General features: G+C 47.1%; 1 protein-coding gene across 1 annotated transcript; it reads right to left on the bottom strand.

The window, feature by feature from the left end:
• LOC138798368 (glutathione S-transferase P 1-like) lies at positions 1-14,550 on the bottom strand. Its single transcript, XM_069978791.1, has 7 exons — positions 14,479-14,550; positions 9,788-9,823; positions 8,777-8,889; positions 3,496-3,583; positions 2,507-2,610; positions 1,509-1,616; positions 1-183 (listed from the first exon to the last, which is right to left on the bottom strand). Coding segments are annotated over exons 1-7 (633 nt in total). The 5' UTR covers positions 14,480-14,550.
• Positions 14,551-26,148: the final 11,598 nt, after the last annotated feature.

Here is a 26,148-nt window from a genome sequence, read left to right as displayed (position 1 = left end):
TCATTTTTTAGGGAAAATAGGTCTCTGGATTCGAGCTTCAGATTTCAGGTATTCGCTAAGTTTAGGTCGGGAGCTGATGCGTTCGATTAATGCGGTCAGGAGGGGGAAGGAGGAAAGGCATGCTGGGAAGAAGTGGATGTGGCCCTGCAGGAGGTCCAGGAGGTTGTAGTCTGCATAGGAGATCTGTGGGGAGAAGACGCTCACATCACTAATCATTATAGTTATAACACGTACCCCCCCCCCCGTCTTTATATAAAGGGACACTATCATTTCAAAGACACCCCCTCCCCTCAGCTGTAATCGGCTGATCACATGATGGGGCCCGGTGTTCTGCTGATCACATGATGGGGCCCGGTGTTCTGCTGATCACATGATGGGGCCCTGTGTTCTGCTGATCACATGATGGGGCCCTGTGTTCTGCTGATCACATGATGGGGCCCCGTATTCTGCTGATCACATGATGGGGCCCCGTGTTCTGCTGATCACATGATGGGGCCCGGTGTTCTGCTGATCACATGATGGGGCCCCGTGTTCTGCTGATCACAGATGATGGGGCCCAGTGTTCTGCTGATCACGTGATGGGGCCCGGTGTTCTGCTGATCACATGATGGGGCCCCGTGTTCTGCTGATCACAGATGATGGGGCTCCGTGTTCTGCTGATCACATGATGGGGCCCCGTGTTCTGCTGATCACAGGTGATGGGGCCCAGTGTTCTGCTGATCACAGATGATGGGGCCCAGTGTTCTGCTGATCACAGATGATGGGGCCCAGTGTTCTGCTGATCACATGATGGGGCCCCGTGTTCTGCTGATCACGTGATTGGGCCCGGTGTTCTGCTGATCACATGATGGGGCCCCGTGTTCTGCTGATCACAGATGATGGGGCCCCGTGTTCTGCTAATCACAGGTGATGGGGCCCCGTGTTCTGCTGATCACGTGATTGGGCCCGGTGTTCTGCTGATCATAGGTGATGGGGCTCCGTGTTCTGCTGATCATAGGTGATGGGGCCCAGTGTTCTGCTGATCACAGATGATGGGGCCCCGTGTTCTGCTGATCACGTGATGGGGCCCGGTGTTCTGCTGATCACATGATGGGGCCCCGTGTTCTGCTGATCACAGATGATGGGGCCCCGTGTTCTGCTGATCACGTGATGGGGCCCCGTGTTCTGCTGATCACGTGATGGGGCCCGGTGTTCTGCTGATCACATGATGGGGCCCCGTGTTCTGCTGATCACAGATGATGGGGCCCCGTGTTCTGCTGATCACGTGATGGGGCCTGGTGTTCTGCTGATCACAGGTGATGGAGTCCCATGTTCTGCTGATCATAGGTGATGGAGCCCCATGTTCTGCTGATCATACATAGGTGATGGGGCCCCGTGTTCTGCTGATCATACATAGATGATGGAGCCACATGCTCCTCTGATCACAGATAATGGAGTCTGCTGAACAATTGTCGCCCACCCTTCTAAACAGTGAAAACTGGAATATTCTAGAATGCAGTCTCCATTACCTTCTCTCCCACCAAATACTTTTTTCCTTCACCGTTCTTGGAAAGAATCCTCTCAAATGCCGACAAGTGATTGGGGAGGTCGGTCTCATATTTCTCCTTACCCGACTCCTGTAACATACAAGCAGATAAAGAGCATTTATCCATCCAGAGGGAAGGGAGGTCTCCACCATCATATACAAGGTCTCAGAAATCTTTACCGGAAAGCCTTCTGCGTGTGACTACTGGTGGTTGGATGCCGCCCTAGGAAGTCCTGGAAGATATGGACACAGTAATAGGCCATTGGTTGTATCCATGTTTTCCATAAATCCCTAGGACAGCATCCAACTTCTTCAGCCACCGGGAATCAGATGCCGAATGTTTGGGCTTGGACGGAACTGAGTGTGCTCAAGTTGTGCTCATCTCTAATCTATGACCATAAAATTATACATCAATCTTTTCAACTAGGCCGACTCTACAATAGGATGCCCCCAGATAGGCCACCGTGTTCATCATGACCTCCTCTAGACTTCTCTGTCCCCTCCGTCAGATCCCTCTTCTCCTCCTCCAGACTCCTCCATCGTCTTCCAGAATCTTCTGTCCTCTCATGGACTCTTCTGTCTGTTATCCTTCCTCATCACCATTGTCCGCTCACAGACTCTTCTGGTGGTGACTAGAGATGAGCGAACCGAGTTCGGGTTCAAGTCCATCCGAACCTGAACGATCGGAATTTGATTAGCGGGGGCTGCTGAAGTTGGATAAAGCTCTAAGGTTGTCTGGAAAAAATGGATACAGCCAATGACTATACCCAGGATTCCCACATAGCCTTAGGGCTTTATCCAACTTCCAACTATCCAACGATCGGGTTCGGATGGACTTGAGCATGCTCCAGGTTCACTCATCTCTACCCAGAACCTTTCTGACAGTCGGGACACCCTTGTACACAATGGACAGTCAACTAATCCTGAAGAAACTTTTCTCTGAAGATTACGGCGCCTCATTTAATGGAAAGAGAAACTTACAAACTCAAAGAAGACCAGGCGGGTGAACTTCAGCCTGAGGTCCTCCACCCCATCGTTCACCATGTCAATGAGTGCGCTCTCCTGGTTATCGCTCCCGGCAAGACCTGAGGACGGAGTGAAATGATAGAATGATTCCTTGTGGTTCTTATTGTTTGTATTGAGGATGAGGATAAGGAGACCTCTGAAATATTTACTATTGAGTGAGATCTATAATCTGTAACGAGGAAGGGCTCCGAGGGGTAAAAGGGGTGCAGAGCTAGTGGAGGACCATCATAACTAGGTTAAATAAGGGACAAGAGTTGGTGGGTTAAGTTTACGTCAGACGGGGAGGGGGGGGGGCTTGTCTGGAAAAGTGCGGAAGTTGCTAGGTGAGTGACCTACCACAAACTGTAGACCGATAGGATGAGGTGGAGCTTTAGTTCCCGCTGGACCAGAATCAACCCAGTCGCCCTTGTTGCAGTTTTTTTGGTGTCTGGGTAAAGGCTTCTCGCTGGTAGGGAGATCTTGCAGGGAACTTTAAGGTGGAGTTTTTCTGAGGGGGACCCATGAGAGGGATGGTACTCCCCCACTTCTGTGCTGTTGTTATTCGTAGAGGCACGGAGGGGCATAGGACCAGGAAACAAAAGTGCATTGTCAGGTGACAGATGTGTTGGCTCCCGAGCTGGTGCGTCGCGGCTGGGGGATAGTCTAAGAACTGGTGCTGCTGGATGGCGTTTGCCCGACCTCCCTACATCTGATTTATATTGGTATTTATGGTTTTTAATGTTATTTACCTTGTTAATTTTGAAGCGCTTTAACACAGAGGCCGTTATGGCCAATTTTTCCAATGATATCAGAGTGTCCTTGGGCTTTATGGGTAAGGAGGGGGAAATTGGTGGTGGTAAAGGTAAAGTGGGTAAAGTAAGGGGGCTCAGAATAGCCGGAAGAAACTGGGCAATACCTTGAGTCAGGACAGAACAGACACCTCTTCAATACGAATAAAAACTTACCGTATTTACGGCCGAGGTATCGCAAGATGCTGTTACTCTGATACAGAACAAAGCCTCCGTCTTTAAACTGCGGCAGCTGCCCGAAAACCTGGAAGAGACCCCAAAGATTAATACAGAGAAAGATCCCCCACATATGGTCCGGGTTCTGCTTACTGTATTCTGTGTTATTATAGAGGTCAATGGATACATTGTATGGGGTACCCTCCTGAGCTCCCCCTGGTGGTGGCTGCAGGAAGACAGGATGTTATCATGTAACTGATGGCCGTGCAGAGGATTTGGAGCTCTGTGTCATTCCACTATACGGTATCATGCATAGAACTGAGCATAGTAACTAGGCTTCTCAAAACACGGGAATAGCCAGATATCCCTCTCTCCAGAGAAGGAAGCCGTGTTTTGAGACTCGTAACTGAGGCTCCACGGACCCCTTTTTTGCATATTCAAATTTTGTATGGGACAATCAATGGAGACTCTTAAATGAGGACTCCATTGGAATTTTCCACTGTTCTCCCTGAGTTCAGTGATTGTTGTGTTTTGTTGGTCTATTTATCATTGCCCCCGGTAGCCAGAATCCTGCTCCGCACTGACGAGGGGCAAATACCCCAAAACTGCAGTCTGTGGATGGATGCCTAGCCTTGGTAACCCTTGTCTTATGCCGTTATACTCGCCACAGAGTTAGACTTTGACTCACAGGGGCCACCCTGGTGTTTCCCTATTTAGGTCCTAAAGCTCGCAACAGAGTGAGGACCTGAGGGACTACGTATCAGGGTGGTTTGGTGCTCTCCCCACTAGGAGGCATCCCTTAGCAATGGGCTTCCTTCTCTGGAGAGAGGGATATCTGGCTATTCCCGTGTTTTGAGACTCGTAACTGAGGCTCCACGGACCCCTTTTTTGCATATTCAAAATTTGTATGGGACAATCAATGTAGACTCTTAAATGAGGACTCCATTGGAATTTTCACTGTTCTCCCTGAGTTCAGTGATTGTTGTGTTTTCATAGTAACTAGGCTATATGTATATAAAGAGCAGTCTATGTATTCTATGGTGTACAGAGATATAGTAGAGGCCCATAGTCTATGGTGTATGGAGATATAGTAGAGGCCCTGTAGTCTATGGTGTATGGAGATATAGTTGAGGCCCATAGTCTATGGTGTATGGAGATATAGTAGAGGAGCTGTAGTCTATTGTGTACGGAGATATAGTAGTGGCCCCATAGTCTATGGTGTATGGAGATATAGTAGAGGCCCATAGTCTATGGTGTATGGATATATAGTAGAGGCCCATAGTCTATGGTGTATGGAGATATAGTAAAGGCCCATAGTCTATGGTGTATGGAGATATAGTAGAGGCCCATAGTCTATGGTGTATGGAGATATAGTAGAGGAGCTGTATTCTATGGTGTATGGATATATAGTAGAGGCCCATAGTCTATGTTGTATGGAGATATAGTAAAGGCCCATAGTCTATGGTGTATGGAGATATAGTAGAGGCCCATAGTCTATGGTGTACGGAGATATAGTAGAGGCCCATAGTCTATGGTGTATGGAGATATAGTAGAGGAGCTATAAGCTATAGTGTATGGAGATATAGTAGAGGAGCCGTAGTCTATGGTGTACGGAGATATAGTAGAGGCCCATAGTCTATAGTGTATGGAGATATAGTAGGGGGCCCATAGTCTATGGTGTATGGAGATATAGTAGAAGATCCATAGTCTATTGTGTACGGAGATATAGTAGAGGCCCCATAGTCTATGGTGTATGGAGATATAGTAGAGGCCCATGGTGTATGGAGATATAGTAGAGGAGCTGTATTCTATGGTGTACAGAGATATAGTAGAGGCCCATAGTCTATGGTGTATGAAGATATAGTTGAGGCCCAAAGTCTATGGTGTATGGAGATATAGTAGAGGCCCATAGTCTATAGTGTATGGAGATATAGTAGGGGGCCCATAGTCTATGGTGTATGGAGATATAGTAGAAGATCCATAGTCTATTGTGTACGGAGATATAGTAGAGGCCCCATAGTCTATGGTGTATGGAGATATAGTAGAGGCCCATGGTGTATGGAGATATAGTAGAGGAGCTGTATTCTATGGTGTACAGAGATATAGTAGAGGCCCATAGTCTATGGTGTATGAAGATATAGTTGAGGCCCAAAGTCTATGGTGTATGGAGATATAGTAGAGGCCCATAGTCTATGGTGTATGGAGATATAGTAGGGGGCCCATAGTTTGTGGTTATTGGAGATATAGTAGAGGAGCCGTAATCTATGGTGTACGGAGATGTAGTAGAGGGTCCATAGTCTATGGTGTATGGAGATATAGTAGAGGTCCCGTAGTCTGTGATGTATGGAGATATAGTAGAGGCTCATAGTATATGGTGGATGGAGATATAGTGAAGGGCCCAAAGTCTATGGTGTATGGAGATATAGTAGAGGAGTTGTAGTCTATGGTGTATGGAGATATAGTAGAAGTCCCGTAGTCTATGGTGTATGGAGATATAGTAGAAGTCCCGTAGTCTATGGTGTATGGAGATATAGTAGAGGCCTCGTAGTCTATGGTGGATGGAGATTTAGTGGAGGGCCCATAGTCTATGGTGTATGGAGATATAGTAGAGGCCCATAGTCTATGGTGTATGGAAATATAGTAGACACCCATAGTCTATGGTGTACGGAGATATAGTAGAGGGTCCATAGTCTATAGTGTATGAAGATATAGTAGAGGCCCATAGTCTATGGTGTATGGATATATAGTAGAGGCCCATAGTCTATGGTGTACGGAGATATAGTAGAGGGTCCATAGTCTATGGTGTATGAAGATATAGTAGAGGCCCATAGTCTATGGTGTATGGAGATATAGTAGAGAAGTTGTATTTTATGGTGTATGGAGATATAGTAGAGGAGCTGTATTTTATGGTGTATGGAGATATAGTAGAGGCCCATAGTCTATGGTGTATGGAGATATAGTAGAGGTCCCGTAGTCTATGGCGTATGGAGATATAGTAGAGGTCCTGTAGTCTGTGGTGTATGGAGATATAGTAGAGGCCCATAGTCTAGATGTATGGAGATATAGTAGAGGTCCCGTAGTCTCTAGTGTATGGAGATATAGTAGAGGCCCATAGTCTATGGTGGATGGAGATATAGTGGAGGCCCATAGTCTATAGTGGATGGAGATATAGTAGAGGCCCATAGTCTATGGTGTATGGAGATATAGTAGAGGAGCTATAAGCTATAGTGTATGGAGATATAGTAGAGGAGCCGTAGTCTATGGTGTATGGAGATATAGTAGAGGCCCCATAGTCTATGGTGTATGGAGATATAATAGAGGGTCCATAGTCTATGGTGTATGGAGATATAGTAGAGGAGCTGTAGTCTATGGTGTATGGAGATATAGTAGAGGCCCATAGTCTATGGTGTATGGAGATATAGTAGAGGGTCCATAGTCTATAGTGTATGGAGATATAGTAGAGGAGCTGTAGTCTATGGCGTATGGAGATATAGTAGAGGAGCTATAGTCTATAGTGTATGGAGATATAGTGGAGGAGCGGTAGTCTATGGTGTATGGATATATAGTAGAGGAGCTGTAGTCTATGGTGTATGGAGATATAGTGGAGGAGCCGTAGTCTATGGTGTATGGATATATAGAAGAGGAGCTGTAGTCTATGGTGTATGGAGATATAGTAGAGGCCCATAGTTTATAGTGTATGGAGATATAGTAGAGGAGCTATAAGCTATAGTGTATGGAGATATAGTAGAGGCCCCATAGTCTATGGTGCATGGAGATATAGTAGAGGGTCCATAGTCTATGGTGTATGGAGATATAGTAGAGGAGCCGTGTTCTATGGTGTATGGAGATATAGTAGAGGAGCCGTAGTCTATGGTGTATGGAGATATAGTAGAGGAGCCGTGGTCTATGGTGTATGGAGATATAGTAGAGGCCCTGTAGTCTATGGTGGATGGAGATATAGTAGAGGCCCATAGTCTATGGTGTATGGAGATATAGTAGAGGAGCCATAGTCTATGGTGTACGGAGATATAGTAGAGGAGCCGTAGTCTATGGTGTACGGAGATATAGTAGAGGCCCTGTAGTCTATGTTGGATGGAGATATAGTTGAGGAGCCGTAGACTATGGTGTATGGAGATATAGTAGAGGAGCTGTAGTCTATGGTGTATGGAGATATAGTAGAGGAGCCGTAGTCTATGGTGTACGGAGATATAGTAAAGGCCCATAGTATATGGTGTATGGAGATATAGTAGAGGCCCATAGTCTATGGTGTATGGAGATACAGTAGAGGAGCTGTAGTCTATGGCGTATGGAAATATAGTAGAGGAGCCGTAGTCTATAGTGTATGGAGATATAATAGAGGCCCATAGTCTATAGTGTATGGAGATATAATAGAGGCCCATAGTCTATGGTGTTTGGAGATATAGTAGAGGAGCCGTAGTCTATGGCGTATGGAAATATAGTAGAGGAGCCGTAGTCTATGGTGTATGGAGATATAGTAGAGGAGCCGTAGTCTATGGTGTATGGAGATATAGTAGAGGAGCCATAGTCTATGGTGTATGGAGATATAGTAGAGGCCCATAGTCTATAGTGTATGGAGATATAGTAGAGGCCCATAGTCTATAGTGTATGGAGATATAGTAGAGGAGCCATAGTCTATGGTGTATGGAGATATAGTGGAGGAGCCGTAGTCTATGGTGTATGGAGATATAGTAGAGAAGCCGTAGTCTATGGTGTATGGAGATATAGTAGAGGAGCCATAGTCTATGGTGTATGGAAATATAATAGAGACCCATAGTCTATGGTGTATGGAGATATAGTAGAGGCCCATAGTCTATGGTGTATGGAGATATAGTAGAGGAGCTATAAGCTATAGTGTATGGAGATATAGTAGAGGCCCATAGTCTATGGTGTATGGAGATATAGTAGAGGAGCCATAGTCTATGGTGTATGGAGATATAGTGGAGGAGCCGTAGTCTATGGTGTATGGAGATATAGTGGAGGAGCCGTAGTCTATGGTGTATGGAGATATAATAGAGGCCCATAGTCTATGGTGTATGGAGATATAGTAGAGGAACCATTGTCTGTGATATGGGCCCTGTAGTTTATGGCTGTCATTCTGCTCCATCATGCAACTTGGATATTCCATGGAGCCTTATCTGATAATATATATATATATATATATATATATATATATATATATATATATATTATCTCCGCTACCTCCGTCCAGTGACAGAATGGATCAGGTTTGCCCTGTGCTCTTAGTTTATCAGTCACTCACCGCCTCTTTCTTAATTTCACTTTTTCCTCCAAACCAGTCCATGAACTGCACCTCCTCCTCGTCCCATGAGACCCCCTGATCACCGAGGAGCAGACGGATGGGCTCAGCCCGACCTGGAGGGGGCAAATAAAGAGTCTATTCTTTTTGAAGGAATGGTGCCCCTCCTGTATATAGGCTGGGACTGCAGATCAGCTGTGTCTTCTTTGCTGCAGTACCAGACTCAGCCCCTTGATGGGAGTGGCACTGCATCTGCGGAAATAGCTCCTATTTCCAGTCTGGACAAGTCCTTTAACAATGGTAAGGCTGTAAGGCAGGATTCACATGGGGCAGGTTCAACACTGCGACTATTGTTCTATCAATGCAGCAAAACACCACAGGGCAATGATGGGAGTGTCTGGGCATCACCGCATGTAGATATAGGGGGTGCACAGGTAGCTATAGGGGGTGCACAGGTAGCTGGGGGGGCACAGGTAGTTATAGGGGGTGCACAGGTAGTTATAGGGGGTGCACAGGTAGCTGGGGGTGCACAGGTAGCTATATGTGCTACACAGGTAGATATAGGGGGTGCACAGGTAGCTATAGGGGGACTGTAAGCTATAGGGGGTGCACAGGTAGTTATGGGGTGCACAGATTGGTATAGGGTGATATGTAGTTATGGGGGTGCACAGGTAGCTATAGGGGGACTGTAAGCTATAGGGGGTGCACAGGTAGTTATGGGGTGCACAGATTGGTATAGGGTGATATGTAGTTATGGGGGTGCACAGGTAGCTATAGGGGGACTGTAAGCTATAGGGGGTGCACAGGTAGTTATGGGGGTGCACAGATAGGTATAGGGGGACATGTAGTTATGGGGGTGCACAGGTAGCTATAAGGGTGCATAGCTCACTAAAGGGGTTCACAGGTCATCACGGTGACCCAGGAGCCCCATGTACCCATGTATGGCGGGGTCACCTACAGACTACTGTATATTAAGATGGAGGATCTCTGCATCATACGTGATTGGCCACTTACCCCGGACTGGGAAGTAGGTCAGAACGTATCCGCTCACTAGAAAAGAGGGAAAGGAAAGTGTTAATATGAGCTCTAACCCAAAGAGACGGAGCAGGCAGCGGTGTCTTATATGTATATAATATAGGGATAATGGCGGCATATATGTGTATATATATAATATAGGGATAATGGCGGCATATATGTGTATATATATAATATAGGGATAATGGCGGCATATATATATATAATATAGGGATAATGGCGGCATATATGTATATAATATAGGGATAATGGCGGCATATATATATATAATATAGGGATAATGGCGGCATATATATATATATAATATAGGGATAATGGCGGCATATATATATATATAATATAGGGATAATGGCGGCATATATATATATAATATAGGGATAATGGCAGGATATATATATAATATAGGGATAATGGCGGCATATATATATATATAATATAGGGATAATGGCGGCATATATATATATATAATATAGGGATAATGGCGGCATATATATATATATAATATAGGGATAATGGCGGCATATATGTATATAATATAGGGATAATGGCGGCATATATATATATAATATAGGGATAATGGCGGCATATATATATATAATATAGGGATAATGGCGGCATATATGTATATAATATAGGGATAATGGCGGCATATATATATATAATATAGGGATAATGGCGGCATATATGTATATAATATAGGGATAATGGCGGCATATATATATATATAATATAGGGATAATGGCGGCATATATATATAATATAGGGATAATGGCGGCATATATGTGTATATATATAATATAGGGATAATGGCGGCATATATATATATAATATAGGGATAATGGCGGCATATATGTGTATATATATAATATAGGGATAATGGCGGCATATATGTGTATATATATAATATAGGGATAATGGCGGCATATATGTGTATATATATAATATAGGGATAATGGCGGCATATATGTGTATATATATAATATAGGGATAATGGCGGCATATATATATATAATATAGGGATAATGGCGGCATATATATATATATAATATAGGGATAATGGCGGCATATATGTATATAATATAGGGATAATGGCGGCATATATGTATATAATATAGGGATAATGGCGGCATATATATATATAATATAGGGATAATGGTGGCATATATGTGTATATATATAATATAGGGATAATGGCGGCATATATATATATATAATATAGGGATAATGGCGGCATATATATATAATATAGGGATAATGGTGGCATATATATATATATAATATAGGGATAATGGCGGCATATATATATAATATAGGGATAATGGTGGCATATATATATAATATAGGGATAATGGCAGGATATATATATAATATAGGGATAATGGCAGGATATATATATAATATAGGGATAATGGCGGCATATATGTGTATATAATATAGGGATAATGGCAGGATATATATATAATATAGGGATAATGGCGGCATATATATATATAATATAGGGATAATGGCGGCATATATATATATATATAATATAGGGATAATGGCGGCATATATATATATATAATATAGGGATAATGGCGGCATATATATATATAATATAGGGATAATGGCGGCATATATATATATATAATATAGGGATAATGGCGGCATATATATATATATAATATAGGGATAATGGCGGCATATATATATATAATATAGGGATAATGGCAGGATATATATATAATATAGGGATAATGGCGGCATATATGTGTATATATATAATATAGGGATAATGGCGGCATATATGTGTATATATAATATAGGGATAATGGCAGGATATATATATAATGTAGGGATAATGGCAGCATATATATATAATGTAGGGATAATGGCGGCATATATGTATATATATAATATAGGGATAATGGCAGGATATATATATAATGTAGGGATAATGGCGGCATATATGTATATATATAATATAGGGATAATGGCAGGATATATATATAATATAGGGATAATGGCGGCATATATATATATATAATATAGGGATAATGGCGGCATATATGTATATATAATATAGGGATAATGGCGGCATATATATGTATATAATATAGGGATAATGGCGGCATATATATATAATATAGGGATAATGGCGGCATATATATATATAATATAGGGATAATGGCGGCATATATATATATATAATATAGGGATAATGGCGGCATATATATGTATATAATATAGGGATAATGGCGGCATATATATGTATATAATATAGGGATAATGGCGGCATATATATATATATAATATAGGGATAATGGCGGCATATATATGTATATAATATAGGGATAATGGCGGCATATATGTATATATAATATAGGGATAATGGCGGCATATATGTATATATATAATATAGGGATAATGGCGGCATATATATATATATAATATAGGGATAATGGCGGCATATATATGTATATAATATAGGGATAATGGCGGCATATATATATATAATATAGGGATAATGGCGGCATATATGTATGTATATAATATAGGGATAATGGCGGCATATATATATATAATATAGGGATAATGGCGGCATATATATATATATAATATAGGAATAATGGCGGCATATATATATAATATAGGGATAATGGCAGGATATATATATAATATAGGGATAATGGCGGCATATATATATATAATATAGGGATAATGGCGGCATATATATATAATATAGGGATAATGGCGGCATATATATATATATAATATAGGGATAATGGCGGCATATATATATATATAATATAGGGATAATGGCGGCATATATATATATATATAATATAGGGATAATGGCGGCATATATATATATATAATATAGGGATAATGGCGGCATATATATATATATAATATAGGAATAATGGCGGCATATATATATATATAATATAGGGATAATGGCAGGATATATATATAATATAGGGATAATGGCGGCATATATATATATAATATAGGGATAATGGCGGCATATATGTATATATATAATATAGGGATAATGGCGGCATATATATATAATATAGGGATAATGGCGGCATATATATATATATAATATAGGGATAATGGCGGCATATATATATAATATAGGGATAATGGTGGCATATATATATATATAATATAGGGATAATGGCGGCATATATGTATATATATTATATAGGGATAATGGCGGCATATATATATAATATAGGGATAATGGCGGCATATATATATATATAATATAGGGATAATGGCGGCATATATGTGTATATATAATATAGGGATAATGGCGGCATATATGTATATATATAATATAGGGATAATGGCGGCATATATATATAATATAGGGATAATGGCGGCATATATATATATAATATAGGGATAATGGCGGCATATATGTATATATAATATAGGGATAATGGCAGGATATATATATAATATAGGGATAATGGCGGCATATATATATATATAATATAGGGATAATGGCGGCATATATGTATATATATAATATAGGGATAATGGCGGCATATATATATAATATAGGGATAATGGCAGGATATATATATAATATAGGGATAATGGCGGCATATATATATATATAATATAGGGATAATGGCGGCATATATGTGTATATATAATATAGGGATAATGGCGGCATATATATATATATAATATAGGGATAATGGCGGCATATATATATAATATAGGGATAATGGTGGCATATATATATATATAATATAGGGATAATGGCGGCATATATGTATATATATAATATAGGGATAATGGCGGCATATATATATATATATATATATAATATAGGGATAATGGCGGCATATATGTGTATATATATAATATAGGGATAATGGCGGCATATATATATATATAATATAGGGATAATGGCGGCATATATATATAATATAGGGATAATGGCGGCATATATATATATAATATAGGGATAATGGCGGCATATATGTATATATATAATATAGGGATAATGGCAGGATATATATATAATATAGGGATAATGGCGGCATATATATATATAATATAGGGATAATGGCGGCATATATATATATAATATAGGGATAATGGCGGCTTATATATATATAATATAGGGATAATGGCGGCATATATATATATAATATAGGGATAATGGCGGCATATATATATAATATAGGGATAATGGCGGCATATATATATATAATATAGGGATAATGGCGGCATATATATATATATAATATAGGGATAATGGCAGGATATATATATAATATAGGGATAATGGCGGCATATATGTATATATATAATATAGGGATAATGGCAGGATATATATATAATATAGGGATAATGGCGGCATATATGTATATATATAATATAGGGATAATGGCAGGATATATATATAATATAGGGATAATGGCGGCTTATATATATATAATATAGGGATAATGGCAGGATATATATATAATATAGGGATAATGGCGGCATATATATATATATAATATAGGGATAATGGCGGCATATATATATATATATATATAATATAGGGATAATGGCGGCATATATGTATATATAATATAGGGATAATGGCGGCATATATATATATATAATATAGGGATAATGGCGGCATATATATATATAATATAGGGATAATGGCGGCTTACTTGTAGTGCAGGTAGTGTCGCCTCCAGAAGCCGCGGTGTAGTGTACAGGGTGACAGCTGGTCCCTCCGTTATATAGAGAGCGGCTTCTGCTGAGTCACTGTGAGAACTTCACAAAATCACCCAGGGAGGAGAAGCATCAAGGTACACAGGACTGATAGATGAGAAGGATGGAGAAGGTGGCGGAACAGGTACGGGCCGAAACCTGAGCCGTGTAACAAGGCGAGGAGATCCCCATACAGCACACAGAGGCTGGGACCCCCATACAGCACACAGAGGCTGGGACCCCCATACAGCACACAAAGGCTGGGACCCCCATACAGCACACAGAGGCTAGGACCCCCATACAGCTCACAGAGACTGGGACCCCCATACAGCACACAGAGGCTGGGACCCCCATACAGCACACAGAGGCTGGGACCCCCATACAGCACACAGAGGTTGGGACCCCCATACAGCACACAGAGGCTGGGACCCCCATACAGCACACAGAGGCTGGGACCCCCATACAGCACACAGAGGCTGGGACCCCCATACAGCACACAGAGGCTGGGACCCCCATACAGCACACAAAGGCTGGGACCCCCATACAGCACACAGAGGCTAGGACCCCCATACAGCTCACAGAGACTGGGACCCCCATACAGCACACAGAGGCTGGGACCCCCATACAGCACACAGAGGCTGGGACCCCCATACAGCACACAGAGGCTGGGACCCCCATACAGCACACAAAGGCTGGGACCCCCATACAGCACACAGAGGCTAGGACCCCCAAACAGCACACAGAGGCTGGGACCCCCATACAGCACAGAGAGGCTAGGACCCCCATACAGCACACAGAGGCTGGGACCCCCATACAGCTCACAGAGGCTGGGACCCCCATACAGCACACAGCATCTGGGACCCCCATACAGCACACAGAGGCTGGGACCCCCATACAGCACACAGAGGCTGGGACCCCCATACAGCACACAGAGGCTGGGACCCCCATACAGCACACAGAGGCTAGGACCCCTATACAGCACAGAGAGGCTGGGACCCCCATACAGCACACAGAGGCTGGGACCCCCATACAGCACACAGAGGCTGGGACCCCCATATAGCACACAGAGGCTGGGACCCCCATACAGCACAGAGAGGCTAGGACCCCCATACAGCTCACAGAGGCTGGGACCCCCATACAGCTCACAGAGGCTAGGACCCCCATACAGCTCACAGAGGCTGGGACCCCCATACAGCACACAGCATCTGGGACCCCCATACAGCACACAGAGGCTGGGACCCCCATACAGCTCACAGAGGCTGGGACCCCCATACAGCACACAGCATCTGGGACCCCCATACAGCACACAGAGGCTGGGACCCCCATACAGTACACAGAGGCTGGGACCCCCATACAGCATCTGGGACCCCCATACAGCACACAGAGGCTGGGACCCCCATACAGCACACAGCATCTGGGACCCCCATACAGCACACAGAGGCTGGGACCCCCATACAGCTCACAGAGGCTGGGACACCCATACAGCATCTGGGACCCCCATACAGCACACAGAGGCTGGGACCCCCATACAGCACACAGCATCTGGGACCCCCATACAGCACACAGAGGCTGGGAACCCCATACAGCTCACAGAGGCTGGGACACCCATACAGCATCTGGGACCCCCATACAGCTCACAGAGGCTGGGACCCCCATACAGCACACAGAGGCTGGGACCCCCATACAGCACACAGCATCTGGGACCCCCATACAGCATCTGGGACCCCCATACAGCACACAGAGGCTGGGACCCCCATACAGCACACAGAGGCTGGGACCCCCATACAGCATCTGGGACCCCCATACAGCACACAGAGGCTAGGACCCCCATACAGCACACAGAGGCTGGGACCTCCATACAGCACAGAGAGGCTAGGACCCCCATACAGCACACAGAGGCTGGGACCCCCATACAGCACACAGAGGCTGGGACCTCCATACAGCACAGAGAGGCTAGGACCCCCATACAGCACACAGAGGCTAGGACCCCCATATGTTGCTCCATTCATGTTATAGAGATGCTGCAGAGTGAGATCGCCTTCACAGCTGCGCTCACTGACACTGGCACATGCAGGTGCTGATGAAACCATTGCCTTATGTGGAATCACTGGCAGAACTGGGCAGCAGCTGCACCATGGTACCCTACCCCCAGGGGGCGCCTCACAGATCCAGGAGCAAAGACAATGTAAGATGAGAGAACGACAGGAGCGAGTGTGAGTTGTACAACCAGGGGTTAGGGGCCCTATAGCAGAGCTATCAGTGGGGCCCTATAGCAGAGATGACAGTGGGGCCCTATAGCAGAGATGTCAGTGGGGCCCTATAGCAGAGATGTCAGCGGGGCCCTATAGCAGAGATGACAGTGGGGCCCTATAGCAGAGGTAACTGTAGGGCCCTATAGCAGAGATGACAGTGGGGCCCTATAGCAGAGATGACAGTGGGGCCCTATAGCAGAGATGACAGTGGGGCCCTATAGAAGAGGTAACGGTGGGGCCCTATAGCAGAGATGACAGTGGGGCCCTATAGCAGAGATGACAGTGGGGCCCTATAGCAGAGATGACAGTGGGGCCCTATAGAAGAGGTAACAGTGGGGCCCTATAGCAGAGATGACAGTGGGGCCCTATAGCAGAGATAACTGTGGGGCCCTATAGCAGAGATGACAGTGGGGCCCTATAGCAGAGATAACTGTGGGGCCCTATAGCAGAGATGACAGTGGGGCCCTATAGCAGAGGTAACGGTGGGGCCCTATAGCAGAGGTAACGGTGGGGCCCTATAGCAGAGATGACAGTGGGGCCCTATAGCAGAGGTAACGGTGGAGCCCTATAGCAGAGATGACAGGGTGCCCCTTCTCTTGCCCCCTCCTGTGCCCCTTCTCTTGCCCCCTCCTGTGCCCCTTCTCTTGCCCCCTCCTGTGCCCCTTCTCTTGTCCCCTCCTGTGCCCCTTCTCTTGCCCCCTCCTGTGCCCCTTCTCTTGCCCCCTCCTGTGCCCCTTCTCTTGCCCCCTCCTGTGCCCCTAGGATCAGCTCCTATCATCAGGAATAGAAACAACATGGAGAGTAGGAAATGTGCACAATACTGTATAATTATGGGATCGGGGGCCCAGGCGGTCAGGGCCAGAGCCAGGGTGGTCTCGAAAGCAAAGCAACAACATTATGTCACCAGTCCCCAGGTTCAAATCTTCACAACTGTGCTCAACCCCTTCTTGGTATCCTCTCCTGTATCCCTTGTCTTCAAACTCCCTCCTATGCCCATTGTTGTTCCCCCCTCCTATGCCCATTGTTGTTCCCCCCTCCTATGCCCATTGTTGTTCCCCCCTCCTGTGCCCATTGTTGTTCCCCCTCCTGTGCCCATTGTTGTTCCCCCCTCCTGTGCCCATTGTTGTTCCCCCCTCCTATTCCCATTGTTGTTCCCCCCTCCTATGCCCATTGTTGTTCCCCCCTCCTATGCCCATTGTTGTTCCCCCTCCTGTGCCCATTGTTGTTCCCCCCTCCTATGCCCATTGTTGTTCCCCCCTCCTATGCCCATTGTTGTTCCCCCTCCTGTGCCCATTGTTGTTCCCCCCTCCTATGCCCATTGTTGTTCCCCCCTCCTGTGCCCATTGTTGTTCCCCCCTCCTGTGCCCATTGTTGTTCCCCCCTCCTGTGCCCATTGTTGTTCCCCCCTCCTATGCCCATTGTTGTTCCCCCTCCTGTGCCCCTTCTTGGCATCCCCTCCTGTGCCTCTTTCTCTTGCCCCCTCCTGTGCCTCTTTCTCTTGCCCCCTCCTGTGCCTCTTTCTCTTGCCCCCTCCTGTGCCCCTTCTCTTGCCCCCTCCTGTGCCCCTTCTCTTGCCCCCTCCTGTGCCCCTTCTCTTGCCCCTCATGTGCCTCTTTCTCTTGCCCCCTCATGTGCCTCTTTCTCTTGCCCCTCCTGTGACCCTTCTTTTGCCCCCTCCTGTGCCCCTTCTCTTGCCCCCTCCTGTGCCCTTTCTCTTGCCCCCTCCTGTGCCCCTTCTCTTGCCCCCTCCTGTGCTTCTTTCTCTTGCCCCCTCATGTGCCTCTTTCTCTTGCCCCTCCTGTGACCCTTCTTTTGCCCCCTCCTGTGTCCCTTCTCCCGCCCCCTCCTGTGCCTCTTTCTCCTGCCCCCTCCTGTGCCTCTTTCTCTTGCCCCCTCCTGTGCCCCTTCTTGGCATCCCCTCCTGTGCCCCTTGTCTTGGAACTACCTCCTGTGCCTCTTTCTCTTGCCCCCTCCTGTGCCTCTTTCTCTTGCCCCCTCCTGTGCCTCTTTCTCTTGCCCCCTCCTGTGTCCCTTCTCATGCCCCCTCCTGTGTCCCTTCTCTTGCCCCCTCCTGTGTCCCTTCTCTTGCCCCCTCCTGTGTCCCTTCTCTTGCCCCCTCCTGTGTCCCTTTTTTTGCCCCCTTCTGTGTCCCTTCTCTTGCCCCCTCCTGTGCCCCTTCTTGGCATCCCCTCCTGTGTCCCTTCTCTTGCCCCCTCCTGTGCCCCTTCTCTTGCCCTCTCCTGTGTCCCTTCTCTTGCCCCCTCCTGTGTCCCTTCTCTTGCCCCTCCTGTGTCCCTTCTCTTGCCCCCTCCTGTGCCTCTTCTATTGCCCCCTCCTGTGTCCCTTCTCTTGCCCCCTCCTGTGTCCCTTCTCTTGCCCCTCCTGTGTCCCTTCTCTTGCCCCCTCCTGTGCCTCTTCTATTGCCCCCTCCTGTGTCCCTTCTCTTGCCCCCTCCTGTGTCCCTTCTCTTGCCCCTCCTGTGTCCCTTCTCTTGCCCCTCCTGTGTCCCTTCTCTTGCCCCCTCCTGTGCCTCGTCTATTGCCCCCTCCTGTGTCCCTTCTCTTGCCCCTCCTGTGTCCCTTCTCTTGCCCCCTCCTGTGCCCCTTCTCTTGCCCTCTCCTGTGCCCCTTCTCTTGCCCCCTCCTGTGCCTCTTCTATTGCCCCCTCCTGTGTCCCTTCTCTTGCCCCTCCTGTGTCCCTTCTCTTGCCCCCTCCTGTGCCTCTTCTATTGCCCCCTCCTGTGTCCCTTCTCTTGCCCCTCCTGTGTCCCTTCTCTTGCCCCCTCCTGTGCCCCTTCTCTTGCCCCCTCCTGTGCCCCTTCTCTTGCCCCCTCCTGTGTCCCTTCTCTTGCCCCCTCCTGTGTCCCTTCTCTTGCCCCCTCCTGTGCCCCTTCTCTTGCCCTCTCCTGTGCCCCTTCTCTTGCCCCCTCCTGTGCCCCTTCTCTTGCCCTCTCCTGTGTCCCTTCTCTTGCCCCCTCCTGTGCCTCTTCTATTGCCCCCTCCTGTGTCCCTTCTCTTGCCCCCTCCTTTGCACCTTGTCTTGCCCCTTTATAGATGATTGGGTGTATACACATTGGTGCCAGTGGAGGTCAGCAGAGCGATGTGCTGATGGGAGCAGCGACTCCTCCACCCTGCTCCTCCTCTCTCAGGAGGCCGACAGGAGGGGGGGGGGCGGATAGTGAATGGCCTGTGTGACGGCAGAGGCTACAGGACTGCTATATGGGATAAGCTGTAGTGTCTGCAGAGGTGTGGTCCCCCGTCGCCCCCTCCGGTGATCAGTGGTACCAGCATCAGTACTCAGTGACTGCCAGTAACCCGGGTATTTCCTCAGTTATCCGCGTTCTCACAATGAGACAGCAGAACCTCCTGCCGGCCCTGACCTCTCCCCCACATGATGTGCAGGTTAATGTGTAAGGATTTGACAGCCGCTTCTATCAGTGTTATAAGCAGACGAGACGCGTGGCGCTCCACCCGGGACGCACACAGTACATGTATGTAACGTTCCAGCCCCGCGCCCGGCCAGGTCCCCGCATCAGTATTCAGCATTATATACAATTACATCTTGGAAAACAGTTCACTTTATGACATACTGATCTACCGGATATAATCTGTATACATTATACATCAGTTCGCGCTTTAGGGCGTGCTGTGAGGTGTGTGCGGTTATAGAGACGCTCCACCACCGAGCAGCGGCAGGAAGTCTAGGCTGATGGACACCGCTCTCTACCCGTCAGCCATAGACCAGTGAGGACAATGATGGAGCCTCCGCGGCACGATTACCAGGAATGATGTAATAATAAGCCTAAACCGCTTACAAGACCTCCGACTATTGACACAACAATGACTGTAAACTCCGCCCTACTAACATACGATGATGAAAACACATGGTGCCGCGGGCCAGGTCAGGTCCTCACAACAGATGAGTATCCTCACCTTCCTGAGGTATTAGGAGATGAGGTCTTATGTTTTCTATGGGCCTCACATAATGAACTGACGCCTGCCACTCATTGTTCAGCTTTACTGTGTAGACCGGAGCAGGATCAGCAGTGCCATCTCTATATGTAGGTCCACCGCCAATCCCCGGTCTCAGGGGGAACTGAACTCTCTTTCTAGGCACCATATTGGCCTATTGACATGTTTCTGACCATCCAAGGGGATCTCTTGGCATGAAAACCTCTTCTAGTAATAAAGCTGGCCGAGGGACCTTCTGAGCCCCTGGTGACCCCCGTTATTACTAGTGTGACTGATGTAGGGGGGACGGTAGTGTTATATGGAGGCCACAGAAATGTGTGTATTACATGGAACCGGTCACTGGTACTTAGTGGTCTCCTTCCTGACTCATGGAGAAGGGTCTCGAGAGGGTCTCCTGCCAGGGTGGCTATATGTTCTGATGAGGCGTGCCCCCGACTATACAGAAAACATGGAAGGACGTGGGAACTCGGGAACCCTTGTCCTCACTATTACTACCCATATATACAAAGTGCGGAAAAAGAGAGTAAGGGTGGATGCGGCAGGGTTCTGCTCACCGGGCCTGGCGATCATACACATACGGGCGGTGGCTGATGAGTGTAGACCGAGGTACCGTCCATTATATGAGCACAGGAAGTCATGTGACTGTAACGGATGGGAAAGGGAAGAAAAGCCCAAAAAGACCCATCAGACATAACAAGACTAAGGGCCCTATTCCACCGGACGATTATCGTTTGCATAATCGTTAACGATTAACGATCTCAAACGACCGCTATTGCAAAAGACCTGAAAACGTTCACTCATTTCCATGGAACGATAATCGAACGATTCGCGAACGAGCAACGATAAAAATAGGTCCAGGTCTTATAAAGCGATCAACGATTTCTCGTTCGTTAATCGTTAACTGCATTTCAACCGAACGATTATCGTTTACATTCGAACGATTTAACGATAATCTGAACGATAATCGTCCGGTGGAATAGGGCCCTAATAAAGCTAATAGACATAGAGCTGGACTTCTTCCCTGAGGGGACCTCTCCAGTCTATGCCGGGGATGTGGATCTCAGGATTGGACAGGTTTAACCCTTTGCTTACTGGTCTGTTCAGGTCCCTTTCATTGGCCTTCCACTTTTAGTACATTTACTCTACATGATATGGATGGCTGGAAAGGGTTAAGAGCATATTTCCCAGGCTGAGGGAAGAAGATAAAGCCCATTCAGCTTTCCAGACAGTGATGGCCTCAGCATGGTCACATGAGACCCGAGTGACTGAGGAATGTGGCCGATCCCTTCATCTCCTGAGGATCTGGAGCAGCGTGTTTCATCCACATGACTCTGCTACTACTGTGACATCGAATGCCAAGCTATCCCAGAATTCTGCCTCATTGCTTAAAGATACCAGTCAGTGCAGCAACCATGACCAGTGCAGCAAACGTGACCAGTGCAGCAACCGTGACCAGTGCAGTAACCATAACCAGTGCAGTAATCATGACCAGTGCAGCAACCGTGACCAGTGCAGCAACCGTGACCAGTGCAGTAATCATAACCAGTGCAGTAATCATGACCAGTGCAGTAATCATGACCAGTGCAGTAATCATGACCAGTGCAGCAACCGTGACCAGTGCAGCAACCGTGACCAGTGCAGCAGCCATGACCAGTGCAGTTACCATAACCAGTGCAGTAACCATAACCAGTGCAGTAATCATGACCAGTGCAGTAACCATGACCAGTGGAATAACCATGACCAGTGCAGTAACTGTGACCAGTGCAGTAATCATGACCAGTGCAGTAACCATAACCAGTGGAATAACCATGACCAGTGCAGCAGCAATGACCAGTGCAGTAACCATAACCAGTGCAGCGGCCATGACCAGTGCAGCAGCCGTGACCAGTGCAGCAGCCATGACCAGTGCAGCAACCGTGACCAGTGCAGTAACCGTGACCAGTGCAGCAGCCATAACCAGTGCAGCAGCAATGACCAGTGCAGTAACCATAACCAGTGCAGCGGCCATGACCAGTGCAGCAGCCGTGACCAGTGCAGCAGCCATGACCAGTGCAGCAACCGTGACCAGTGCAGTAACCGTGACCAGTGCAGCAGCCATAACCAGTGCAGTAACTGTGACCAGTGCAGTAACTGTGACCAGTGCAGTAACCATGACCAGTGGAATAACCATGACCAGTGCAGTAACTGTGACCAGTGCAGTAATCATGACCAGTGCAGTAACCATGACCAGTGCAGTAACCATGACCAGTGCAGTAACCATGACCAGTGCAGTAAACATAACCAGTGCAGCAGCCGTGACCAGTGCAGCAGCCATGACCAGTGCAGTAACTGTGACCAGTGCAGTAACCATAACTAGTGCAGCAGCCGTGACCAGTGCAGTAACCGTGACCAGTGCAGTAACCGTGACCAGTGCAGTAACCGTGACCAGTGCAGTAACCGTGACCAGTGCAGTAACTGTGACCAGTGCAGCAGCCGTGACCAGTGCAGCAGCCATGACCAGTGCAGTAACTGTGACCAGTGCAGTAACCGTGACCAGTGCAGTAACTGTGACCAGTGCAGTAACCGTGACCAGTGCAGTAACCATATAGACATTAGTCTCGATTTGCCGACTAATAGTCTGCGTGTGATTGGTGGAGCTCCAGTACCCAGATAACAATGAGCGGACACCACAGATCAGTGTTTATCATCCAGGACTTTCTATCATTACATCTGATGAGTCTGACGCCTGGCGGGACCCCCGCTGATCAGTATGAGAAGGTGCCATAGTACACGACACACAGTCCGGAGCCCTTCCTTCCGCTCAGTAGGGGGAGTCCCGGACCCTGCCCCATCTTGTAAACTGTTAATGGATTACTCTAAGGAACAGCCATGAGGTCCCAGATAATCCCTGTACACAGGTCGACCACCAGGTTATAAGAACTGGGCGACATATTTTCCATCCTGAAGACGTGTTTCACATTTTATTTTCGTTTTTACAGTAAGAATGAGTGTATGTTACAGCTGTGATACGGGGGGCTCACTTGTGTTTTGGGGTGATGGGTCGCTTGTTGCGTTTCTCGGATTTTAAGTACTGGCTGAGTTTTGGCCGGGAGGCGATGCGTTCTATGTAGGCGGAGAGCAGAGGGAAGGCGGACAGACATTTAGGATCGAGGTCCAGATGAACGTGAAGAATGTCCAAGAGGCTGTAGTCGGCAAAGGAGATCTGGAATAAGAACAAGAGGTAACATTAACCCTACGCACTATACCTGACACCAGCCGGGACCCCCACCATGACCTCTAACTTCTAGAATATTCACCAGGCCACCCCCTATTGTTCTGTACACAACACTCCTCCCACTGTCTGGCATCAACAGTCTGTGGCCGTTGTACATTTCTCATTCTCCCTACTATACCTATCCCTTCAGGAAACCTTTATCCCTCCCAGTAAGAACAGGGGCCACATGGCTCCTTACTGTCACCAGCCCAGTTTGTTGCCCCTTGGTTTTTCCTCACCTTATCTCCAACCACAAACTTGGCTCCATTGGCATTGTTAGAAAGTATCCTCTCGAATGCTGATAGATGAGTGGGCAGCTCTTTCAGGTATTTTTCCTTACCCGTCTCCTGTGAAAGAAGGACCATTGATTCTTGTATATATATATATATATATATATATATATATATATATATATATATATAAAACACACATGCAGCAAGATCGCCATACTTTACAGCATCAGCAGTGGATGGCACCTTGGGCCTGGTTGTCCTTCTTTGGGCCCCCATGACCCAGTGCCTGGTTGTTCTTTCTTCAGCCCCCATGACCGATTGCCTGATTGTTCTTCCTTGTGCCCCCATGACCCCAGTGCCTGGTTGTCCTTCCTTTAGCCCCCGTGACCTAATCCCTAGCTGTCCTTTCTTGGGCCCCCATGACCCCAGTGCCTGGTTGTCCTTCCTTGGTCCCCCATGACCCAGTGCCTAGCTGTCTTTCCTTGGGCCCCATTGACCCAGTGCCTGGTTGTCCTTCCTTTAGCCCCCATGACCTAGTCTCTAGCTGTCCTTACTTGGGCACCCATGACCCCAGTGCCTGGTTGTCCTTACTTGGGCACCCATGACCCCAGTGCCTGGTTGTCCTTCCTTGGGCCCCCATGACCAAGTGCCTAGCTGTCCTTCCTTGGGCCCCCATGACCCCAGTGCCTGGTTGTCCTTCCTTTAGCTCCCATGACCTAGTCCCTAGCTGCCCTTCCTTGGGCCCCCATGACCCAGTGCCTAGCTGTCTTTCCTTGGGCCCCAATAACCCAGTGCCTGGTTGTCCTTCCTTTAGCCCTCATGACCTAGTCCTTTGCTGTCCTTCCTTGGGCCCCCATGACTCCAGTGCCTGGTTGTCCTTCCTAGGGCCCCCATGACCCAGTGCCTAGCTGTCCTTCCTTTAGCTCCCATGACCCAGTGCCTAGCTGTCCTTCCTTTGGCCCCCATGACTCCAGTACCTGGTTGTCCTTCCTTGGGCCCCCATGATCCAGTGCTTAGCTGTCTTTCCTTTGGCCCCAATGACCCAGTGCCTGGTTGTCCTTCATTTAGGCCCCATGACCTAGTCCCTAGCTGTCCTTCCTTGGGCCCCCATGACTCCAGTGCCTGGTTGTCCTTCCTAGGGCCCCCATGACCCAGTGCCTAGCTGTCTTTCCTTGGCCCCAATGACCCAGTGCCTGGTTGTCCTTCCTTTTAGCCCCCATGACCTAGTCCCTAGCTGTTCTTCCTTGGGCATCCATGACCTAGTCCCTAGCTGTTCTTCCTTGGGCATCCATGACCCCAGTGCCTGGTTGTCCTTCCTTGGGCCCCCATGACCCAGTGCCTAGCTGTCCTTCCTTGGGCCCCCATGACCCCAGTACCTGGTTGTCCTTACTTGGGCCCCCATGACTCCAATGCCTGGTTGTCCTTCCTTGGGTCCCCATGACCCCAGTGTCTGGTTCTCCTTCCTTGGGCCCCCATGACCCTAGTACCTGGTTGTCCTTCCTTGGGCCCCCATGACCCTAGTACCTGGTTGTCCTTACTTGGGCCCCCATGACTCCAATGCCTGGTTGTCCTTCCTTGGGCCCCCATGACCCCAGTGTCTGGTTCTCCTTCCTTAGAGAACTGTTCGTCAGTAGTAACCACTTCATACTGGGGACCCCACAGGCTGTTCTGGAGATGCTCTGGTTTGGAGTCTACACTGTACTATTTGGCCATGGTCACAGTCACTCAGATCCTTACACTCCCTCATTTTTCTGACTCTTTTTCCTACTCTTTAACTTCAGAACTGCCTGGCGACATGTCTTATATACATGGTTGTATTATTAGGGCTGATCAGTGTCTTTTTGTAATCTGGGTTCTCCTTTAATCGTGAGTCCTTAGGAAAAATGAAATTGCACAGCAGACCTGACTACCACAACTG

Source organism: Dendropsophus ebraccatus, chromosome 8 (genome assembly GCF_027789765.1).
Source record: "Dendropsophus ebraccatus isolate aDenEbr1 chromosome 8, aDenEbr1.pat, whole genome shotgun sequence".
In the NCBI taxonomy this organism is placed as follows: Eukaryota; Metazoa; Chordata; class Amphibia; order Anura; family Hylidae; genus Dendropsophus; species Dendropsophus ebraccatus.
The sequence above is the reverse complement of the archived record's forward strand: the minus strand, read 5'-3'. Positions and strand labels throughout refer to the sequence as shown.